Source organism: Solanum stenotomum, unplaced genomic scaffold (genome assembly GCF_019186545.1).
Source record: "Solanum stenotomum isolate F172 unplaced genomic scaffold, ASM1918654v1 scaffold9649, whole genome shotgun sequence".
Taxonomy (NCBI): domain Eukaryota; kingdom Viridiplantae; phylum Streptophyta; class Magnoliopsida; order Solanales; family Solanaceae; genus Solanum; species Solanum stenotomum.
Window position 1 is genome coordinate 275574 of NW_026037757.1, and position 20413 is coordinate 295986.

The 20413-nt window shown below is 36.2% G+C and overlaps 2 protein-coding genes and 1 pseudogene across 8 annotated transcripts; all 3 read right to left on the minus strand.

The window, feature by feature from the left end:
- Positions 1-8340: 8340 nt before the first annotated feature.
- LOC125853134 (protein MITOFERRINLIKE 1, chloroplastic-like) lies at positions 8341-9220 on the minus strand (annotated as a pseudogene).
- A 1588-nt stretch (positions 9221-10808) lies between these two features.
- On the minus strand, positions 10809-12692 carry LOC125853160 (protein WHAT'S THIS FACTOR 1 homolog, chloroplastic). The gene has a single exon (XM_049532835.1). The coding sequence runs from the start codon at positions 12314-12316 to the stop codon at positions 11057-11059; it is 1260 nt and encodes a 419-aa protein (XP_049388792.1). The 5' UTR covers positions 12317-12692; the 3' UTR covers positions 10809-11056.
- A 994-nt stretch (positions 12693-13686) lies between these two features.
- LOC125853112 (pentatricopeptide repeat-containing protein At3g61360) lies at positions 13687-19832 on the minus strand. Of its 7 annotated transcripts, none has more exons than XM_049532790.1 (7): positions 19678-19832; positions 17701-19331; positions 16392-16748; positions 16242-16304; positions 16089-16154; positions 15805-15915; positions 13687-13959 (listed from the first exon to the last, which is right to left on the minus strand). In XM_049532790.1, exon 2 carries the CDS (start codon positions 19232-19234, stop codon positions 17720-17722), a length of 1515 nt encoding a protein of 504 aa, XP_049388747.1. In that variant the 5' UTR covers positions 19235-19331; positions 19678-19832; the 3' UTR covers positions 13687-13959; positions 15805-15915; positions 16089-16154; positions 16242-16304; positions 16392-16748; positions 17701-17719. The 7 variants fall into 7 exon arrangements, with proteins under 7 accessions (XP_049388747.1, XP_049388742.1, XP_049388743.1 ...); XM_049532785.1 differs by having other exon boundaries at positions 16013-16154; XM_049532786.1 differs by lacking the exon at positions 13687-13959 and adding an exon at positions 15233-15689 and having other exon boundaries at positions 16013-16154.
- Positions 19833-20413: the final 581 nt, after the last annotated feature.

The following is a 20413-nucleotide window of genomic DNA, read 5'->3' on the forward strand; positions in this document are numbered from 1 at the left end:
TATATAATATGAAAACTTAGAATTAAAATATATGTATTATGATATAATATGAGACTTAAATGGAATAAAATATTGAGATTTGAGACTTAAGATTGAGACTTGAAAGAATATAAAAAATAGATGAGAGAATATATGATTTTGTAAGAAATAATAAGGGATAGAGGGGTATTTATAATATTAAAAGTGGGTTAAAGTGTATTTATAATAACTTGAGGGCTTAAAGTAAATTATTAAAAGTAGGGGTGGTAGGGGGAAAAAACTGTCAAAAAATCCGTTGGGGGGCTCACTAACCGTTGCCCAACTGATAGAATTTAAAAAAAATAAAAAAAATAAAAAATAGGGGATCCCGCGAACCGGCCGGCTCATCCGGGCTGGGATCGGGCCGGGTCGACCGGGACCAACGGGTGAACCGGACCGGTACCGGTCCCCTAATCCCGAAGGTCCCAGACCGCGAGATTCAAACGGGACCGGGTCCGGCGAGCCGGTTCTCGGACTGATCGCGGGCCGACCCGGTCCCCCTGCCAGTCCTAGGTTTGGGAGTGGTTTGGTAGGTCAATCGTCTGTCTGTCATGCACACATTGTGCTCCTATCCAAGTTTGACCAATTCTCTTAGCTTAGTACAACCATATGGTTGAATATAAAACTGCTTCGCATAATCAAATGGCACAAGGTTAGATTTGACATATGTAGGAATTGGGTAAATAATTCCTTTACTAGTTAGTTAATTAATTAATTAAGTTGATTAGTTGAAATGTTAGTTAGAAGGTGGGGTCCACAAAGTTGTTAGTTAGTTAGTACGAGTTGATATTGTGTAGTATGTATATAAAGCACTATTCATTGTAAATGAAGTCAGTTGGTCAAGCAATAAAAACTCTCTCTTCTTCTCTCTCAATTGTTAGATTACAGTTTCTATATGGTATCAGAGCATTGAATCTAGTTCGATTCAACTGCGTGAAGCTACAATCCTGTGTTTCCGCCATTGAAGACCTTCTGTGGAAGCAGAGGTAATGGTGAACAACGAAGAATCAACTGCAGCTGCAGTTAGAACAGAGACGCTTGATGAAATTGAAAAGAAGCGTAATCATCCTCTGTATCTTCATCCTTCAGATACTCCTGGGTGTGTTCTCACCACAGTATAGCTCACAGGAACATAAAACTATTCTCTATGGAGCAGATCTATGCTAATCAATCTCAGAGCTAAGAGCAAATTAGGGTTCGTGTTGGGAACATGCAAACGAAGCGATTATCAGCTGGAATTGGAAGAGCAGTGGGAGAAGTGCAATTGTTTTGTACTTGCCTGGATTATGAACACAGTCTCCAAGGAATTACTTAGTGGAATTGTGTATGCAGATGATGCAACGACTGTATGGAAGGATCTCAAAGAGAGATTCGACAAAATCGATGGATCAAGGATCTATCAGCTCCATAGAAAGATCTGCACAATTCATCAAGGTAATTCAACTGTCTCTAACTATTTTACGAAATTGAGGTTGTTATGGGATGAGTTTGATGCATTTGTACCTCCACCGTCATGTAATTGTGATAAATCGAGGACATATGTAGATCACATGGCATACTTAAGGTTGTTTGCTTTTCTGATGGGATTGAGTGAGGTATTTGGTCAGGCGAGAAGTCAGATCCTAATGATGAATCCATTACCAAATGTTAGCAAAGCTTATGCTATGATAATGGTAGATGAAAGTCAGCATACAACTGCAGGGACTCATTTTAGTAAAGAACCATTGGATTTAGTAGCCTTATATGCAGGGAAAGGCCCTCCTCAAAGGGACACAAGGAATTTTCAGCAGAAGAAAAAAAATTAGGATCAGTTTTGTGACTATTGCAATTGCAGGGACATGTTAAACTGAACTATTACAAATTGAATGGATATCCACCGGATTGGAAGTTTAAGAAGAAGACTGGACCAGGAGTTGATCAGGGAGGAACCAGTCAGATGCAGGGGTTGCAGATCACTGACAAACAACACCAACATCTGGCCAACCAAGTGAGATATGAGCATGATCCTAATGCATTTGGACCAAGAGCTTTGACAACTGTAAGATATGAGCAGTCTTCTGATACACTTGGAACAAGAGTTTTGGCGACTCATCTTACTTTCACTCAAAGGCAATACCAAAGAATTATGCATATGCTGGACAAAGAAGAAAGTGAAGCAACTGATAACACTGTGGCAAATATAGCTATGGCAGGTATGAGTCCAATTACTCAAGCTTTTTCTGTGAATGATGAAAAAGGAAGCTGGATAGTTGATTCAGGGGCTACATGTCACATGACTTCAAAGTTAGGAAGGTTAACTCACAGTAGAGATTGTGTAGGTAGAAAAGTGTATCTACCAAATGGAGAAACTACTACAGTAACACACACCGGGGATTGTGACATAACTACTGGTGAATCAATAAAAAATGTCTTAGTAGTTCCTGCCTTTAATTGTGATCTGCTCTCAGTATCTCAAATCACCAGACAATTAAAGTGCTCAGTTAATTTCTTCCCTGAGTTTGTTGTTTTCCAGGACCTCTCAAATGGGAGGGTGAAGGGGATTGGTAAGGAACTGGATGGATTGTATTACCTTCCTAGTCGACCAACACATGGAGAAAATAAAGCAAATGAGATGCTACTGATGGCACAAGATGGAACACTAAATAGTATATTGTTATGGCACAACATGTTAGGTCACCCTTCAACAAAGGTGTTGAGCCAACTGTCATTGTCTTCAAGTGATACAGATGTTGCTTGTGATAAATGCCCTGTGTGTCCATTAGCAAAACAGATCAGATTTCCTTTCAATTTAAGTTTGTCTAGAAGTACTTCTATTTTTTATTTGATTCACTTAGATGTTTGGGGACCATATAAAGTGATGACTCACAATGGTTATAGATTCTTCTTGACTATTGTTGATGATAATTCTAGAATGACATGGGTGTATTTGCTTAAATTGAAAAGTGATGTGTTTCATACCTTACAATCGTTTCTTGCATTTGTTCAAACTCAATTTAAGAAACAGATAAAAAGGGTGAGATCTGATAATGGAACTGATTTTTTAACAAAGAATGCAATGAATTGTTTAGAGAACAAAGGATTGTTCATGAAAGTAGTTGTCCATACACTCCACAACAAAATGGAGTGGCAGAAAGGAAACATAGACATATACTTGAAGTATCCAGAGCACTTAGATTTCATAGACACATACCTCTTAGGTTCTGGGGAGAATGTGTTCTTGCAGCCGTGTATTTGATAAATAGGCTGCCAACAACAGTATTGAAGGGACAGACCCCATATGAAGCTTTCCATAAGGTGAAGGCTAAGCTAGATCATCTGAAGACATTAGGATGCTTGTGCTATGCGACAAGAGTGCCTAAAGCTGACAAATTCCCCCCTAGAGCAGATGCTTGTATTTTCCTGGGATATTCAGTTACTCAGAAAGGATACATATTGTATAACTTGAGTCAGAAAAGAATGTTGGTTAGTAGAGATGTTCTTTTTAAAGAAGATATATTTCCTTTTGAGAAGATGAGTACAAAGCAGTTACCCCTATTTCCAGTTAATGATCTGACACTTCAAGAAGATGACATTCATTAAGTAACTCATCAGTTCCCACATGAGAAGATATTTCCTGATGTTGCCTTACCATATATGAGTACAGTTGAAGGGAATAATCATGTTGATCATAATGTTGCTGAAGATCATGTTGATCACAATGTTGCTGTAGAAGGAGGGTCAAGACAGTCACTTAGAACATCTCATCCACCTATATGGATGAAGGATTATGTGACACAAGTCTCAGATTCAAGCCAGCCTTACACACTTGGAAACTATATCTCATATCAGCACATTTCTCCAAATTATGCTGCATATCTGTCCAAATTCTCCACAGAGGTTGAACCTAGGAGCTATGAGGAAGCTATTAAGGATCAAAGGTGGGTAGATGCTATGAAAATAGAGATCAAGGTACTAGAAGATAATGGGACTTGGGAGTTGGTGAACTTGCCAACACATAAGCTTGTTATTGGATGTAAATGGGTTTTTAAGATCAAGTATCAAGCTGATGGACAAATTGACAGATTCAAGGCAAGACTGGTTGCTAAAGGATACAATCAGACTGAGGGAATTCATTACCAAGAGACATTTCACCAGTGGTGAAGATGGTCACTATTAGATCCATCATCTCATTAGCTGCTGCTGAACATTGGATTATTTACCAAATGGATGTCTTCAATGCCTTCTTACAATGTGATTTGTTTGAAGAAGTGTATATGGAACTGCCTAAGGGATTTCTACCACAGAGGAAGAGGAAGAATATTGCATGCAAGCTGATTAAGTCCCTTTATGGACTTAAACAAGCTTCCAAACAATGGAATGCAAAACTTACAACTGCTCTTTGTAATTCTGGGTATACTCAGAGTCACTTGGACTACTCCTTATTTACTAAGAAGAAAGACACTAAGCTGGTCATTATTTTAGTGTATGTAGATGACCTGTTGATTACAGGGAATGATGCTAGGTTGATAAAAGAGACTAAATGTGTGTTACACAGTCATTTCAAGATCAAGGACTTGGGAGAGCTTAAGTACTTCTTAGGCATTGAATTTCTTAGATCAAGTAAAGGGATAATGATGAATCAAAGAAAATATGCCTTGGAGTTGATATCTGAGGTAGGACTGGCAGTTGCTAAACTAGCCCTTACGCCTCTAGAATGTAACATGAAGAAGACTAGTGTGGAGTATGACGAGGGCACTGATATACATGATGACTTGTTTGAAGATGTAAACAGGTATCAACGATTGATTGGGAAGCTGTTATATCTTACTAACACCAGGCCAGATATAGCCTTTGCAGTACAATCTTTGAGTCAGTTCATGCAGCAACCAAAGCGCTTACACTGGGATGCAGCCTTAAAGGTAGTGAGATACATTAAGGGTGATCCATGTAGAGGGTTATTGTTGAGTTCAGTTCAGAAGCCTCAGCTTACAAGGTTTTGTGATGCAGATTGGGCTGCTTGCCCAAATACCAGGAGGTCTGTCACTGGTTTTATATTAAAATTTGGTGATTCCTTGATTTCGTGGAAGTCTAAAAAACAAAACACCATTTCCAGAAGCTCTACAGAAGCAGAATATAGAAGTCTAGCAACTTTGACTGCAGAGATAGTTTGGGTTACAAACCTGTTTCAAGAGTTGGGGATTAAATTGTTAGGACCAGCTAGCGTTCATTGTGACAGTAAAGCAGCTATACAGATTGCTGCTAACCCTGTGTTTCATGAACGAACTAAACATATCGAGATTGATTGTCACTTCATCCGAGAAAAGATCGAGGCAGGATTAATCAAGACCAATTACATCCATATCAAGGACCAACAGACAGACTTATTGACAAAGGCACTTGGAAGATCTCAACATGAAATACTTGTTGCCAAGCTTGGATTCTTGAACTTGTTCAATAGATCCAGCTTGAGGGGCAGTGTAGGAATTGGGTAAATAATTCCTTTACTAGTCAGTTAATTAATTAAGTTGATGAGTTGAAATGTTAGTTAGAAGGTGGGGTCCACAAAGTTGTTAGTTAGTTAGTACGAGTTGATATTGTGTAGTATGTATATAAAGCACTATTCATTGTAAATGAAGTCAGTTGATCAAGCAATAAAAACTCTCCTTCTCTCTCAATTGTTAGATTATAGTTTCTATAACATAAAAAATCATAACATACTTATTCATACCAGTTTTACGCAAAAGTAATATTTTGAATTCACTGCAATGTACTCTAGTGTTGAGCTTTTAATAGAACAACAAATGATGTGAACTTTTAGCATTTGGGGGGGTCAGAATAAACATATAATACTGTACAACATGTTCAAGGAAACCAGTTGTTACCATAGAAAGAGAATCCAAAAGCTAGTTAAGTAGGATCACCACAAGGAAGATCATACAACAACACTTTTGTGGACTTTTTAAAAGTCCACTTATTTGGCAAGAAATACACAAAAGTGTTCCTATTTAAAAATTTAAGGGTAGTTATGGAACTTGGCAAAATCTTCCCATATTTCTTAAACTCCATGCCCAGTCAAACTACATCACATAAATTGAGACGGGGGAAGGGGGCGGGGGGGAGTAAGTTATTTCAAGATCTTATTTTAGAAAGTCTGCTAATTAAGTTATTTCAAGATCTTATTTTAGAAAGTCTGCTAATACAAAAGACAAGGTGGAATACTGTATACAAAAAGCCATGATCACCATTTATTGATTCTCAAGTAAGACCCTTGGTCCAGTGGTTTGGTTGAGTTTTCTTTGTCATAAAAAGGTTTATGGATCCTCTTGATTTGAATTCTAAGCCACTTATTTTTTACATTGAAAACTCTAAGAACATTAGTATCAGGAATTGTGAAGTCAAAATGGTAAAGTTATCTTTCAGCACAATGCACAACTTTATTAAGGGCAACACATGTTTCTGAAGAGTACAGGATAGATGACTGTCTAAGTATTTTCATTTTTTTTCTGTAGTCCATATAGGAATTATGGACATGAATTTCAGTTGTACTATTTCTCCAGAATGAAAGCTCCTATGATTATTATTTCTTATTGAGAAGCAATATATGCCACAAGATGGTTTCAGTAGGCTTCAACATTAAAAATAAAAAGAAAGAAGTTTATAGGCCCCATAAGCTGAATCAGAGTGGTTTGTGGTAATTTGTTGATTACCGTTACTAAGTGTAGCAATGATCTTCTCAGTCATAGGAAAAAATAAAGAGAATGAGAGAATATTTCTCCAGTTAATAGTATGTGAACTATAACACTAACCTCATCATTACATTTAGTGGAATTTAATCACGTTAAATTCCCCTCTCCACCCCCACCTCCTCTCTAAAAAGGTAAATTTCCTGCCCCCGTGACAATATTTCTAGACGATCACTGGAAAAGATAAATATTCTACTGATAGGTGATATCAGATCACAGACCCCAAATGAACTTCAATGTTAAGGAACACTATGTTCTAATACAAGTTGATGATGCAATATCAAAAGGGCTAGTGATGGAACACTTCAGCAAAATGTTGTGGATGCAATATTTCACAGCTGGTTAAGCCGTTAATGATCGGTTTGGTTAGAAACAATGAACAAAGATTTCGGTCTATGTTCCTTAACAATTGAAGAAATACTGTGTCCCATTTCCATTTCATGGAAAATGTACTCTAAAGCATAGAAATATGAGAAAGTGCAATCCACATTATAATTATCCCCTGAAGTCTGAGGGACCAAACTGAACTGCCAAGTCCAACTGTTAGCCAATACATGCAGGATTCCAACAAATAAACGTGCAAAGATGCACTTTCACATTATTAGTTTTTATTCTTGAAAGAACACTTTCACATTTTTTTTTCTTTTTGAATCAGTAAAATGAAATTTTATTCAAAAGATAGCATTACGATGAAATTGTAGTCTGCACAACCAGAAAACAATGCACTTCCAATCATACTAAACGTAATGTCTGGTATTCCCCAAGGTAACTTGTAATAGGCCAGATATCCAGCAGAGAAAATATATTGTGGCCTCTCCTTCCAAATTGTTCTCTAAAGGTCAGGCGCAAAACAACATAACTGGCTAGCTGAGAAATTTTCTTATTTCTTCTGAAGAAGTATGTGACACAATCATTCTGTCAACCAGCAAGCCAACCAATAGTATTCATATCCATCTTTTTATTGTGTTACCCTACTGCTATCTGTTCCATCTTTTGTGGTTCATTTTTGTTATCCTTAATGCTTTCAATGAGAAGCTCCCAAATAAGGCATTCTCTTGAGCTACTTCATCATGCATACCTTAATTATCCAACAGTAGATTGATGTTCTCACATTTTCAATCAAGTAAGCAGATGAAGCAGACAAGCACTTGATTAGTTTTGATTAGTTGATTTCTGAAAATAAATGGACTATATAAGATCTTCACTCCATTGTTTGTCTTATGTAAGAAAGAGAAAAGAAGCAGACAAGTCGATATACATATCCGTCTAATATTAGCAAACTGAATCCAGAGACATTCTTGTAAGCCAATTTGTAAGGTTCCAACTTGTAAATACACTAACTACAGAGATATGATTGGAAAACAATAAGAAAGAAGAGCACTTACCGAAAGTTTAATAACTGAATTTAAGAACCATACTCATACACCCAAATTAACCTGGGATGCATATGCGCTTCGGCGGGAACCGAAGTCTCTAGCTCCTTATGCTTCAGATACTGATCTAGAATTGTACACCTAGCTGTTTCAAATGCAAAGTACCCAAGAGCTGAAAAACAAGCACTATGAAATACTCTAGGACCCATTCCCCTTGAAAAACCAGTTCACCTTTCTCCTTTCAATATCTGTCTAACAGTAGCCAAGACGCCAGTAACCATAGCAACGGCAACCTTATTGGCAACTTCAAAATCAAATTGAGTCATTGACCTAGTCTTCACCACATCCAAAAGCATTGTTAGTGAAGCTGATGTTGCATCAGCCAGTGCCCGACAACAAACACTCTGAAATGGCTCCAAATGCTCCCTTTTTGTCTTTCGCCTTCAAGTAATCAAACAATGAATAACTCAAGGCCCCAGCAGGGAAATTCCTCAACAATGTAGCACTATAGCCAGCATAAAATCCCAAGATTCCATCTTTTTCCAAGATTATCATCAGTACCTGCCAAGACCTCCCTTTAGCCCCAGACTGAATTCTATGGGTACGTAATTCCTTCAGCACCATTATAGCAGATGACACTATACTCCCTTTGCACCAGCTGTTGGTGGAATAAGCACAGAAGGGTATAGTGGAAATCTGGACAAATCCTAAAATACACAGCAGAGGAAGAAGTGGACCCAACAATTACAGCAGAAACACCACTGTGAAATCCTAGAATCCTTTGCTTTGAAAGGTCTTGACAATGACATCAATTGTTACAATGTAAATCTTAGATGCCCCTTAGTTTGCAGCTTAGTTTTGATAGTGTCAAGTGGGTGAAGGCACCCGTATATGAATGCACCAGCGTTGCCACATAAGTGCTCTTTCAACCGCAGAGAGATTCTTAAACAATACTTGAACTTCTTGGAAGTCCCTAGTGGCAGGTTTCAGAAAATTTGACGTGGGGTTCTTGATTTATGCTTCAATTGAAACAGGAGTTGTGGAAAACATGAATTTGGGACTGAAACGATGGTTTCTTGATTTGATATTTTATTTATTCCGCAATAGAAAGTATCAAAACAATTTGGGACAGTGAAAGTAGTTTATTTCTCCCTTTCCCAACCAATAGATTGTGCAAAGTAAGACAGCAGGAGCAGCAGATGCAAATAGGTCCTAGAAAGCAGAGGAAAAAGAGATATGGCACACAAGTATATTTCCATCAGCCTTCAGATATCTTGGAGTCACCCTGCCCACAAATGGGAGCATAGTATGTAGTCTTCCTTCAACAAAGTAGAGTAACAATCAATGTATTTCCACTGTGAAGCACGAGAGCTTCAGCCTAACATTTATTTTGTTTCTACATAAACAAAGTGGGAATAACCATTACAAATCAACAGAGGAACCAGGTTGTCAGAATATTGGGCATATAAAATAGGGATCAAACCACTTCAAGTTGATGTTCAAACCCATCAGAAGAGGAAAGAAAAGTGAATCCCATTAGTGTTGCAATTGCAAAGCTAAATTAGATGATCCCTAATTGGTCAGATATACAGGGTCGATCCAAGCTCCAATATACTGCAAAGGCGTCGAAAGAAGGCCTTAATATTGTGGGTTTCGTTTCAGGTTTTCCCCTCTCACTTTTCCAAAGTAAAGGACAGAAAGGGAACAGAAAATATATTACTCCATTAGTTCCTTTTCACTACAATAATTAGTTGTCCATGTTAAAATATGCATGGAAATGTTTGCTAGCTTACCCACTAATGGAAAATTCTGTCTTTATGATGTTAAGGCTATAATAATTAGTGAATGAAGCCACAGCCAAACTCTTAGTCTTTGAACAATCTGGTCATAACTGCATATATGACCTAGTTAAGATTGTCTAAGGAAGTTAAATAGGACAAATTCAGAACATTATACATTCATTTGAAAACAATTTCATAAAAGGCAAGACCAAATAATAGATTTCAAATAGCAAGGAAATTTGATGATAGCACAAGAAAGCTGCTAATGCCCTTGAATCTCCCTCTGTCGTACTTCTAACATCTTCTTTATTTATTTAGGGGCTAGAATATTTCAAGAAGAAAGGGCTCATCCCAACTTCAAGTACTGAAACAACATTAAAGTAACAAAATTCAAGCCTACACTTTTCTTTGAAAAAACTCTTCGAGCACAATATTAATAATTATATTTACACCTTTAACTGAACTGAGAGAAGTGATGAAATTTGACCTACTCCCACCCTCAACTTAACAGAAAATACTTCAGCCCATAGAACACATTTTCTATGTGATCATTACACATTTTCTTTTTGATCACTAAATAGAACTTCTAGATAATGTCTATCATAGCCCCCAGCTTTGACAATTACAAATCAAAAAGCCCTGAACTTTTACGTCTCAAGGTGCTCACGAATGCTATAGTAGTGGAATCTTACATGAAGAATCCACAGTAAATGCATGGCTATACATTTAATGTATATATTTCAAATTTGATCCAAGTTTTAACTTAGAAGAAAAGAAAAAGGTGTGTTACATTAAGAATACCATAAATAGTAAAAAATATGAAAATGGTGCAAAATGAACTATACAAGTGGCACAAAATCTTTTTATCCTTCTCTATTTCTTGAGATCAAAAAAATCAGTTTGTAAGTCTAAGGAGCTCTCAACAACAAAAAGACATTTAACAAAATGAATAGAGCAGATTAGGTGCAGACATATATCATCATTCAGAAGTAGCCAATCTTTACCTGAAACAAATATATAAGGAGAGAAAGAAAGGAGCTGATCCTAACTGATTCTTTTAGCTCATCTTCTAAGCTTTTCTTGGTAGGGCAACAGGGAGAGGCACAAGGAGATCAGAGAAATAAACTGATGTTAATATGGATATGTTTACATCTTCCATTCCTTATGGAGCATTGTCATCAAACAGAACTTTGTAAAACCGCTTTCTCTCTTCCGGATCAAATATGCCACCTAGATCTCCTCCCTCCTTATCTTGTTCTGATGTTTCGTCGCTTTGGTTCCTCCTTTTCTCTGGCTTTGGCATTATCATGCCTCTGTTCCTCTTCTTTTCCAAATTTAATAGATAATGTCTGCGATTATATTCATGGAGTCCCTCCTGCATCAATTCACCAAACCTTTCTTTGACAACAAGAAGAGGATCCTTTTCAATCAGTTCAGACCCATTATATGCTTCCCTCAGGAGAACTGTATAGATTTGGTATCTGTTAGAAACATAGAATATTCCAGGATGTTTGAGCAGAAAAACATTTAATTTCTCTGGTAGACATAATTCTCTTCTAAAATGGCCCAATTTGAAAATTGATGCTTTTTTCCACAAGGTCAATGACAACAATTCATGCACCAACCCCACTGTCCTCTTGTCCATTTCCTTTGAGCCCTCCACTAAACCATCAAATCCTGAATAAGGTGAAATATATGGAGTAGAATTAAAATCTTCAAACCTTTCCAATGATTTGACCCAAGTTGGAGGCAACGAGCACGGAAAGCATGGCTCTCGACCATCCTTTTTAGCCATTTTTTCGATTGCAGAAATAGCTAAATCAGGACTCCAGGCTGTGAGCTCTATCTCCATCGAACTCCGTCTCCCAGTGTGGTTAACAACTCTAAATATTTGAGGGTACTTGGGTATAATTCTGAGCAAATAATCATCAGGAAATCCAAAATTTCTCCTCAGTTCATTAAGTTTCATAACATTCAACCTTTGATCACGAGTCATCATCAACAACTTAGCTAATCGGTCTGCGTATAACGGTTCTTGCATATCCTTTACAGACTCTTCCTCTTGAGTCAAAAACATCATTCTTTTAGTCATCCCACAATAATACTCATCATTCTCAAGGTAGACTTCAAAGCAACAAGGGTATTTTTTAAGCCAATTTAAAGCTTTGCCTTGAAGATCAAGAGTCTTGAACTTCTTTTGCAGATACTTTACTGATGCAACCTGGTCAGGACATCTCATAATAATGTTCTTAATCTGATTATTAACTACCCATCTACGATTTCTATGTAATGCAGCTTCAAGATCTGGATCTTTCTTCATTGACCAGAGAGAAAACCTTCGCACAAGATGAAAATGAAACATTGGATCACATAAACTCACGTACCCATTTCTTTGGGTTTTCACATAAATCCAAGTTGCCATTTACTAATCACCACTTACACGGTATGAGCTATGGGTTCAGACAAACAAAGTTCAAATTTTGAACCCAGATACTCAAATGGAAATGGGGTTAGCGGTATTCAAATTTTGAATGCCCTAGAATGCTATTATTATGATTTCTCTTCGTTCTCAAAAACAACAACAACAACAACATAGAGTCTGCTACAGAAAACATATGAAAATCAATTCAGATTCACTTGAAGGCGCTATTTGATACTCATATTGAAAACCCAATTGCTTAAATTTGCAGAAAAGATGAAATCTTGCTTACTACCAAAACAAAGAGGGAACCGATAATCGGAGAGGCGAAGGAATCTTGGATTTTCTGCTCAATTTTGTATCTCTTTCTTGTTTTGTCTCAGACGCCGAGGTGGACAAATAGCGATATCTTTGTTTAGATGATTGTTTTTACAAAAAAATAAAAATAAAAGGCAGAACTATTATGAAAAGTTAGAATAAAAAATAAAATATAGTTATTAAATAATAATAAAAAATAAAAATAAAATAAGAAAAAAAATATCAAGGTAACGAAACTATTACACCAAATTGATCCTTGCATAAAATGGATGGTTTATTCTTACCTAATGATAAATATACAAATGAATGTTTTATTCTTACCTAATGATAAATTTAAACAATACAATATAATATAATACAATGGATTACCATCATCCGAACAAAGTGTTGGTGGTATAGTTTTTAAGATATAGTCAGTTTTTTTAAAGAAAATTATTTAATATTTGGTCAATTTGTAGCAAGTAAATTAAGCAATATATCTAAAGGAGCTATTTAATTAGCCGTTTGTTATAAAATGAAGATAGTGTATAAAACTTAAATAGCAAGTAGAGAGATATTAGTAACTTTTCTTTGGATATTTTGGTGTTTTTTCTAATATAAATATTAGAAGAAGGGGATATATATATATATATAGGTTATAGACTTTGGAACAAGAGTATGTTACTATTTGACCACATTGACATCCACAATATTTTTAAGGAAAAAACTTGTGGAGAAACAAAAGAGTTAATACGAATTGAGAGTTTCCACATTAAAAATTTTGCCAGGAAACTCAGTTACACAAAATTTTTGGTTAAGGAAAGAAAGTGTACAAGACATATTATACTCCCCTAATTAAATATCATTTAATTCTTGTTATACTATTACTTAAACCACATGGTTAATAATATATCATACAACGCTTATTATATCTCTTTTATATTGTATGTTCTTTGATATACATTGAGGCCTTTCGGAAATAGTCTCTCTACCTCCATGAGGTAGGGATAAGTAAGATGTGCATATACTCTATCCTCTGCAAACTACACCGTGTAGAATTGCTAGTTAGTACTCCTAGTATGGTTAATCCACAATAGATAGTGGAAAGATGAATACAGAAGAAACTATTGGGAATAAAACACTTGTTACCTTGTCACATGAGGACATAACATTTTCCTCAAAAGACAAGTTTTATACTAACTAGGCTTATCCATTGTTTCTATAATAAGAGTTTTGTGTTCTTGCCACAATCAACAAAAGGCCGAAAATAAATCTCTTAGTATAGAGTTCAACTCATCTGACAACAGATCAGTGGCGCTGTCATTGGTAAGCCTGTGAGTTACCTCAACCTGCAAAATGAGAAGCCAGTATGTAAACACTACTAGTTCTAGGTATTATAACTCTGTTTGACAAAGAAAATGGCAATTATAACTATTAAATTTACACAGAAACAGAAAATCAATATATTGATAGTTTAATGCAGTTCAACATTAGAAGAATTCTACTTGCATATGGAACTAATACAGGGAATAACATGTCCCCTCATACAGTCATTAGTTATCTTGGTTCATGGGAAAAAAATTATAACTGATTGAGACATTAAGATCAAGTGCCATAACAAACTAATGTTTTCCCATGGATAGACAGATTCAGATTGGAGGAGGCATTTTGAGTCATTTAGTTCATATGCACAGATTTAAAATTGTAAGAAACAGATGTCTACGTGAAAATCATTCAGTTGTTACCACCCGAGCAGTTGGATCTTATCTCTATTTTTTGGCATTTCCATCTCTCTACTCAAATGTGTTTTATTTGGTTTCCAGATTCGGAAATCTTTTTAAATATAGGGATAAACTTAGTTCCACGTTGACTCTTGATGACACATGACAAGCATATCACCCTCCCTCTCCCACCGTGCCACGTCCAGAACCCCCACCCCCACCCAAAAAAGAAAGAAGTTGGCATTCTTTCTCACCATGCAAAGGTTGCCGTTCTCCCTTCCCTTACCATGCTGGTACTTCCCTCCTTCCCACCACAAGCATCCTCTTTGCGCTCCTTCCCATTAACTCCACAGCACCAAGTTCAGCATTTTTCCTTCCTCCCAACTCCACCCCGTATGTCTTATCTTCTCCATACCCAAAGATGCAACCACTAGACATCTTTCTTCCTCCTTCCAACCAATCTAACCTTACACCAGAACCCCTATCCACGTCCTTCATAACTCCAAGCAGCCCTTTAACAACATGGGGAACATAGAAAATGATGGTCAAAAAGCACCTCTGCGAATTAGGCATATTTACTCACAGGTGAAATGTGTTGGTTGAATTGGATATGTTGGAAACGCAATGGACCTTTTAAAGATGGACTCAACTCATTTATTAACCCATTCAATCCCATAAAAGCAAATGAAGACAGACTACTGTTACAAGTTAAACCTTCTATGATTTTAGCTTCAATGAAAGAATGACAAAAGATTACTTTCTTTTTCTTTTCACAAAGGGTTGACACTTCAAACAAAAAGAAAGAAAACTAAAAGGAGGACTGAGAAAATGATAGCAAGCAACGCCATGACTAGAAAAATCGCATTCAGATCTTGTGTCTTTGAATTGAACAGTTGAATATGAAAAGTAGCCATTTTGAAGATATTTCAGTCTGACTAAATTACACAGTTGTGACCAATTGGGCCACCGCAGAAGGTCATTCTATGTGACATGTAGCGCAACTTGTTTATATTTAATATATATGCACCACGTTCAGTTTAAATAATTGATGGAGCTAAAGTCCTGCCTTCTCCCTCCATGTATAATTGCATATATATGTCGAACTTCAGAAAAAATCATGAAATCAAGGACTATCCCAGATGACAACCACTTTACAACTTGTATTTTACAAAACTGATGATGGAGATAAGTGATTAATGGTAGTGCTTAAAAGTATTCACAAAATCAGTAAAGACTACCAAGCGACCAGCAGGATACACGGTCAAATATTCAATTATTTCCAGCAATTAAACATCTTCCATCCAAGTGACATGAAACTACCCATGTTTAGAAGTCGATCAATAATTTCCAAAAACCAGCTGTTGGGGGAAAAAAACTGAGAGAGGGGAGTAAATAGATGGCTGATAGTGTGAGACTGCCATCACACTGATTGCAACGCAAATCATGAGGGCATAACAGAAACTGGGGAAGTACCTTTCAGTATTTAGATCCTTCCCAGTTACTTCTGATGGGATCTAAGTCATAATTTTAGACGGCACTGCCGAAATGATACTTTCTAACAATTATATGCATTGCATGTAGCACCTGCAATGGCAAAGTGTCCCATATGAAGGTAAGCTATCAAAGTAACTTCTACAGATCTACAAAATAAGGAGTTTAAGGACTAAACTGAATAACAAACCTGTAATAAGTGTGATCACATAACCTCTTTTATAGGAAAAACTTCTATCAAAGAAAATAATCTCTCAGGATGGTACCTGCTGACCAGCCCTGTGTATATATCCAAGAGGCCTAAGAGCATCAATCTGTTGCATCTCAAAGAACTGGCAAGAAATAAACTCAATTAGCCTTTATTAGCTATTGTTGAGGAGAAATAAGACTATACATATTATATCCAAAAGAAAGCCGACCTTGTTAACTAAATTAACCATTCCATTACTGTGCATTGAGATTTAAGTGCTCTCTGAAGCAACCTATCAAAATTATAATAAACAATCAGACACTGAGAAAATAAACACACAAGTCGTTTCTGATGAATCTATGAAGAATAGATTACTCACCATTGAAAGTGCCAACTGAATCACAAAATTGTGAGCAGATGCCCCCTGTGGCTGCATGAAAGTTTCATAATCATAAATGTTAGCACAACAGCATATGACATCTGAATAGAGGACATTTTGTTGAAGTAGTGATCACATTGAACTGATTATGAAGAGTAACATACCTGACAACCGATAATACGGTGCAAAAGATGGTGTAAGGTTGGTAACTGTTCAAGCAACTAAATAACCTTACTGCCAGATATCAAGCAAATAGAGCAGAGGAATTTTACTCTCCTTTGTCAATAGATCAGTTGCATTTAATGTTTCTGAAAACCCTCCCCATAAGCAAATTTGAGCCCAAAACACCAACAGCACCTAAGTTTAAATGACCAAAAGAACATATAAATGATAGTAATACATGAGCAAGACAAAATGCCATGACATTTCAGTGGAATTCACACAAGCAATAGATTACTATAAGGAGAAATGGTCTAACCCATACTTGTAAACTCACTGCAAGGAAATCCAAATTGAGATAAAAGTAAATATCACGATTCAGGTAACATCTAAAGTAGAAATTGGCCTGGAGAACCTTGACACCTTAGCCTTAACAAATAGTAATATAACGTATAACGTCTACATGTACTCATCTAGACATACACAACTGTAGAGGCTACTGTGAAAAATGAAGTCTACTGCCACTGATAATTCTCAGCATTTAGCAGGAAATATGTTCCCATAATGGTCTTATACTAACAACAATACAATGACAATTAGGAAAACCAAAAGCAGAAAACCCATAAGCATAATAAACTTGCACAACCTAAACTCAACGAATGAAGATTGTGGAAGAGCCTGAAATACCAAAACAAATTCATGATGCATGAATCTTTCCATTTTATACAAGTGTTCAAACATTTCAGAGAGAGAAGAAAAGGGAGCACATGCCACATGAGTAGAGATAAAAGATTCAGATATAAATCACGTGCTTGAGGCCAAATGCTCATCGTACTTAAAAATGATCTTTTAGCATTCCTGTAAAATAACAACAGTAGAATTTATCCAATAAATCTGAAACAACACAATAGAAACACAGTCTCCCTTTGCAGGAAAAATCCGATAGACAGTTTCAGTGGTCATGAAACAGCTATGCGTAACGGCAACAAAAAATTGAACCCAAACAAATAAAAAGACCATACCAATACCATTGTTACACAAATTCCAACTAAAACAGAGCACTCATTGAAACCAAAATGAATATTTAACTCACAGAAATATCTCAGCTATGGTGTAGAATAAAATAAATCAAGCAAGTAACTTTATTCACCTTACTTACAGCTCTGTACCTAGGCTGTGCCAATAGTTTGTCCATTAGGAGGTAATATCATTTCTAATCTCTTTGTCATTTGGTAGAGCTTTTGTAACTTTTCCTCCTCTCCCAGCTGTAAGAGAGACCTCTTCAACATCTGAAACACTAGCTCGCTCATGTGCCTACCCCTCTTCAACATTTGCTCAGAGCACTCAAATGCTTCTTCAACTCTCCCACGGGAGCACAATCCTGTGACCAGAATTTCTAAAGAATGGCAGTGTGGACAGTGCCCTTTATTCATCAGGTAATTCCATAAGCTCAAACCCAGATCAATTCTCTGGTTTTCACAAAAGAATTTCATCAGCATCACAACAGTACGTGCCTTAGGCAAGAAATTTTTGTCAACCATCCTTTCGTAAAGATCAATGACACCACCAACATCATTTGATCTTATCAATCCCCAGAACATAGTGTGATAAGTTAAATTGTCAAAATCAATATTTTTCTCCTCCATCTCATCCATTAAGACTGCTGCAGATTTGACATCCCTGGATTTGATAAGAGAACTCAAAAGGGCATTATAGGCTCCAGTGTCTGGTTGAAAATTTCTCTTGAAGATTTCATTGAAGAGTTCCTTAGCTTTACTTATATTATGAGCAATCCCTGCTCCATGAATCAAAGTTGTTATTGTTTCTACTGTAGGCAAGCAATTTACCCTATCCATTTCTTCAAACAGCTTCAAAGCATCACCAAGACGACCTTTCTTGCAGTATGCATCAATTCTTATACTGTATGTTACGGAATTAAGCTTAAAACCTCTTTTAACCATCTCATGGTAAAATAACTCTACGGCAGTAATATCCCCTGATTCCTTGAACCCCAAAAGCAAGATATTCATTGTCTTGGTATCAGGTGGGAACCTAGAATGGAGTTTGTTGAATACTGAACGAGCTTCTTTCATCTGCCTCTGTGAGCAAAATGCTCGAAGAAGAATATTGAACTCTTCGGTGCCAAATTTCTTCCCGGGGAATAAATGCTGCTCCATCTTCTCAAATGCTTCAAGGGTATCTTCATAGGACTCATATTTTGCTATTCTTGATAGCATGATGCTCAATGACTTAAGGGTGAGCAACGACGGTTGTAGCTGTTGAATTTTCTTCATTAGTTCCCAACCCTTATCAAAGTATTGCATTCTTGCTAGTACGTGAAGTGTCTTCTCAAATGCATCAGAGGTTGGACTATACTCAGGATGGTGGAGGCAGAACTCAAAAAATTCATATGCTTTAAGACCATTTGCATGTGCCGCAAATAGGCGACCAATGACATTTTCAACAAACATGGTAGACAGGATACTCGAAGAGACGTGACGTTTAAGCATTGGTTGCAGAGGCTGAACAGGAAAAGGGTGGTCATTAATGATTCTAGCAATTGTTTCAACTTCATCTTTTGTTTCTGAAACAGAATGAACCAAACTGCTTGACCAAAAGCGATGTCCAACAACTCGCAAAACTTGGCCAAATTTATCTATTCGAGTAGAAATCACAACCACCATTTTAAGTAACAAGTCAAAGTTTTGCACTTCAATCAATACAAACACGATAACAACCACACCTTATCCTATCTGAGTGAGCTGACAATCGTTTAGCAATCTACAGAGATTTAGAAATCTATTAGAAAAAGGCAGCATCTAAAAGCTCATCAACTCAAACAAATTAAAAGTTATCCTCTGACAACTCAAAAATAATACTCTAGCATTCAGTAAATCTTAACAATTTCTATAAAACTAATCTTAGTGATAACAATACTCACTTATACCACCAAATCATACCAGAAACTAAATGAAATTAAAAAAAAAAACTCCTATATTTTGTTAACTATCAGCAACACACCCAACAGTTCCACTAATCAATATACAAAACGAAAAAGCTGTTAAACACAAAGCAAAAAAGAAGGTTTATGAATATCAAATGCTTAGGTTAGGGTTCTGTAACTCACAAAAGTGAAAGATTTACTCTAGATAAGGATGGCCGACCAGTGACCGGCGACCAGGACTGCAAATTCTGGAGCCGGTGCTTTGGAGGAATGGCGAAAGCTACTCTCTGCTTAAGAAAAATTGCTAACCCGTTCGATTATTTGAGAGTATGAAATATCGTTGTACTATGACTTGAACATTTAGGGTCTGTTTGGAAAACCACTTGCTAATTGAAATTGGTGTAATTACTAGGATAGTAATTATTAGCCTAGTAATTACACTGACATGTTTGGTTGCCACAATGTAATTACACATATCCTGTTTGGATGCCACAATGTAATTACACATATTTTGTTTAGATGCACAATTGCAATCATAAATTATAATAAATTTTAAAAATAAAAATTAATTATTTAAAATTTAAACTAGACAAATAAGAAACTTTATAAATGACATTAAATTAAATATTTAAGATATATATTCTTTTTTGAAAATATATTAATTAATAAACATATTTTCTGTAACTAATATTATGAAAAAATAATTGATTTATATTTTTTCAAATTAATATATTTCAATTGAATTGATCGTAACAACTAAAAGTATGAAGTTTCTACGAACATCGTGAAATGCATGTTTGATAAAAAGAATAATATATAAATAAAATTTCATAAATTATTAAATGTTTGACAAAAATATAATCTATCAAGTCTAATTAAAAAATGACGTGCAATGTAAATTCAATATTACTAAAACAAA

What these genes read in the sequence shown, in the direction of transcription:
- LOC125853112 (XM_049532790.1), bottom strand. Translation starts at nt 19,234, where the DNA reads ATGGTGGTTGTGATTTCTACTCGAATAGATAAATTTGGCCAAGTTTTG.
- LOC125853160 (XM_049532835.1), bottom strand. Translation starts at nt 12,316, where the DNA reads ATGGCAACTTGGATTTATGTGAAAACCCAAAGAAATGGGTACGTGAGT.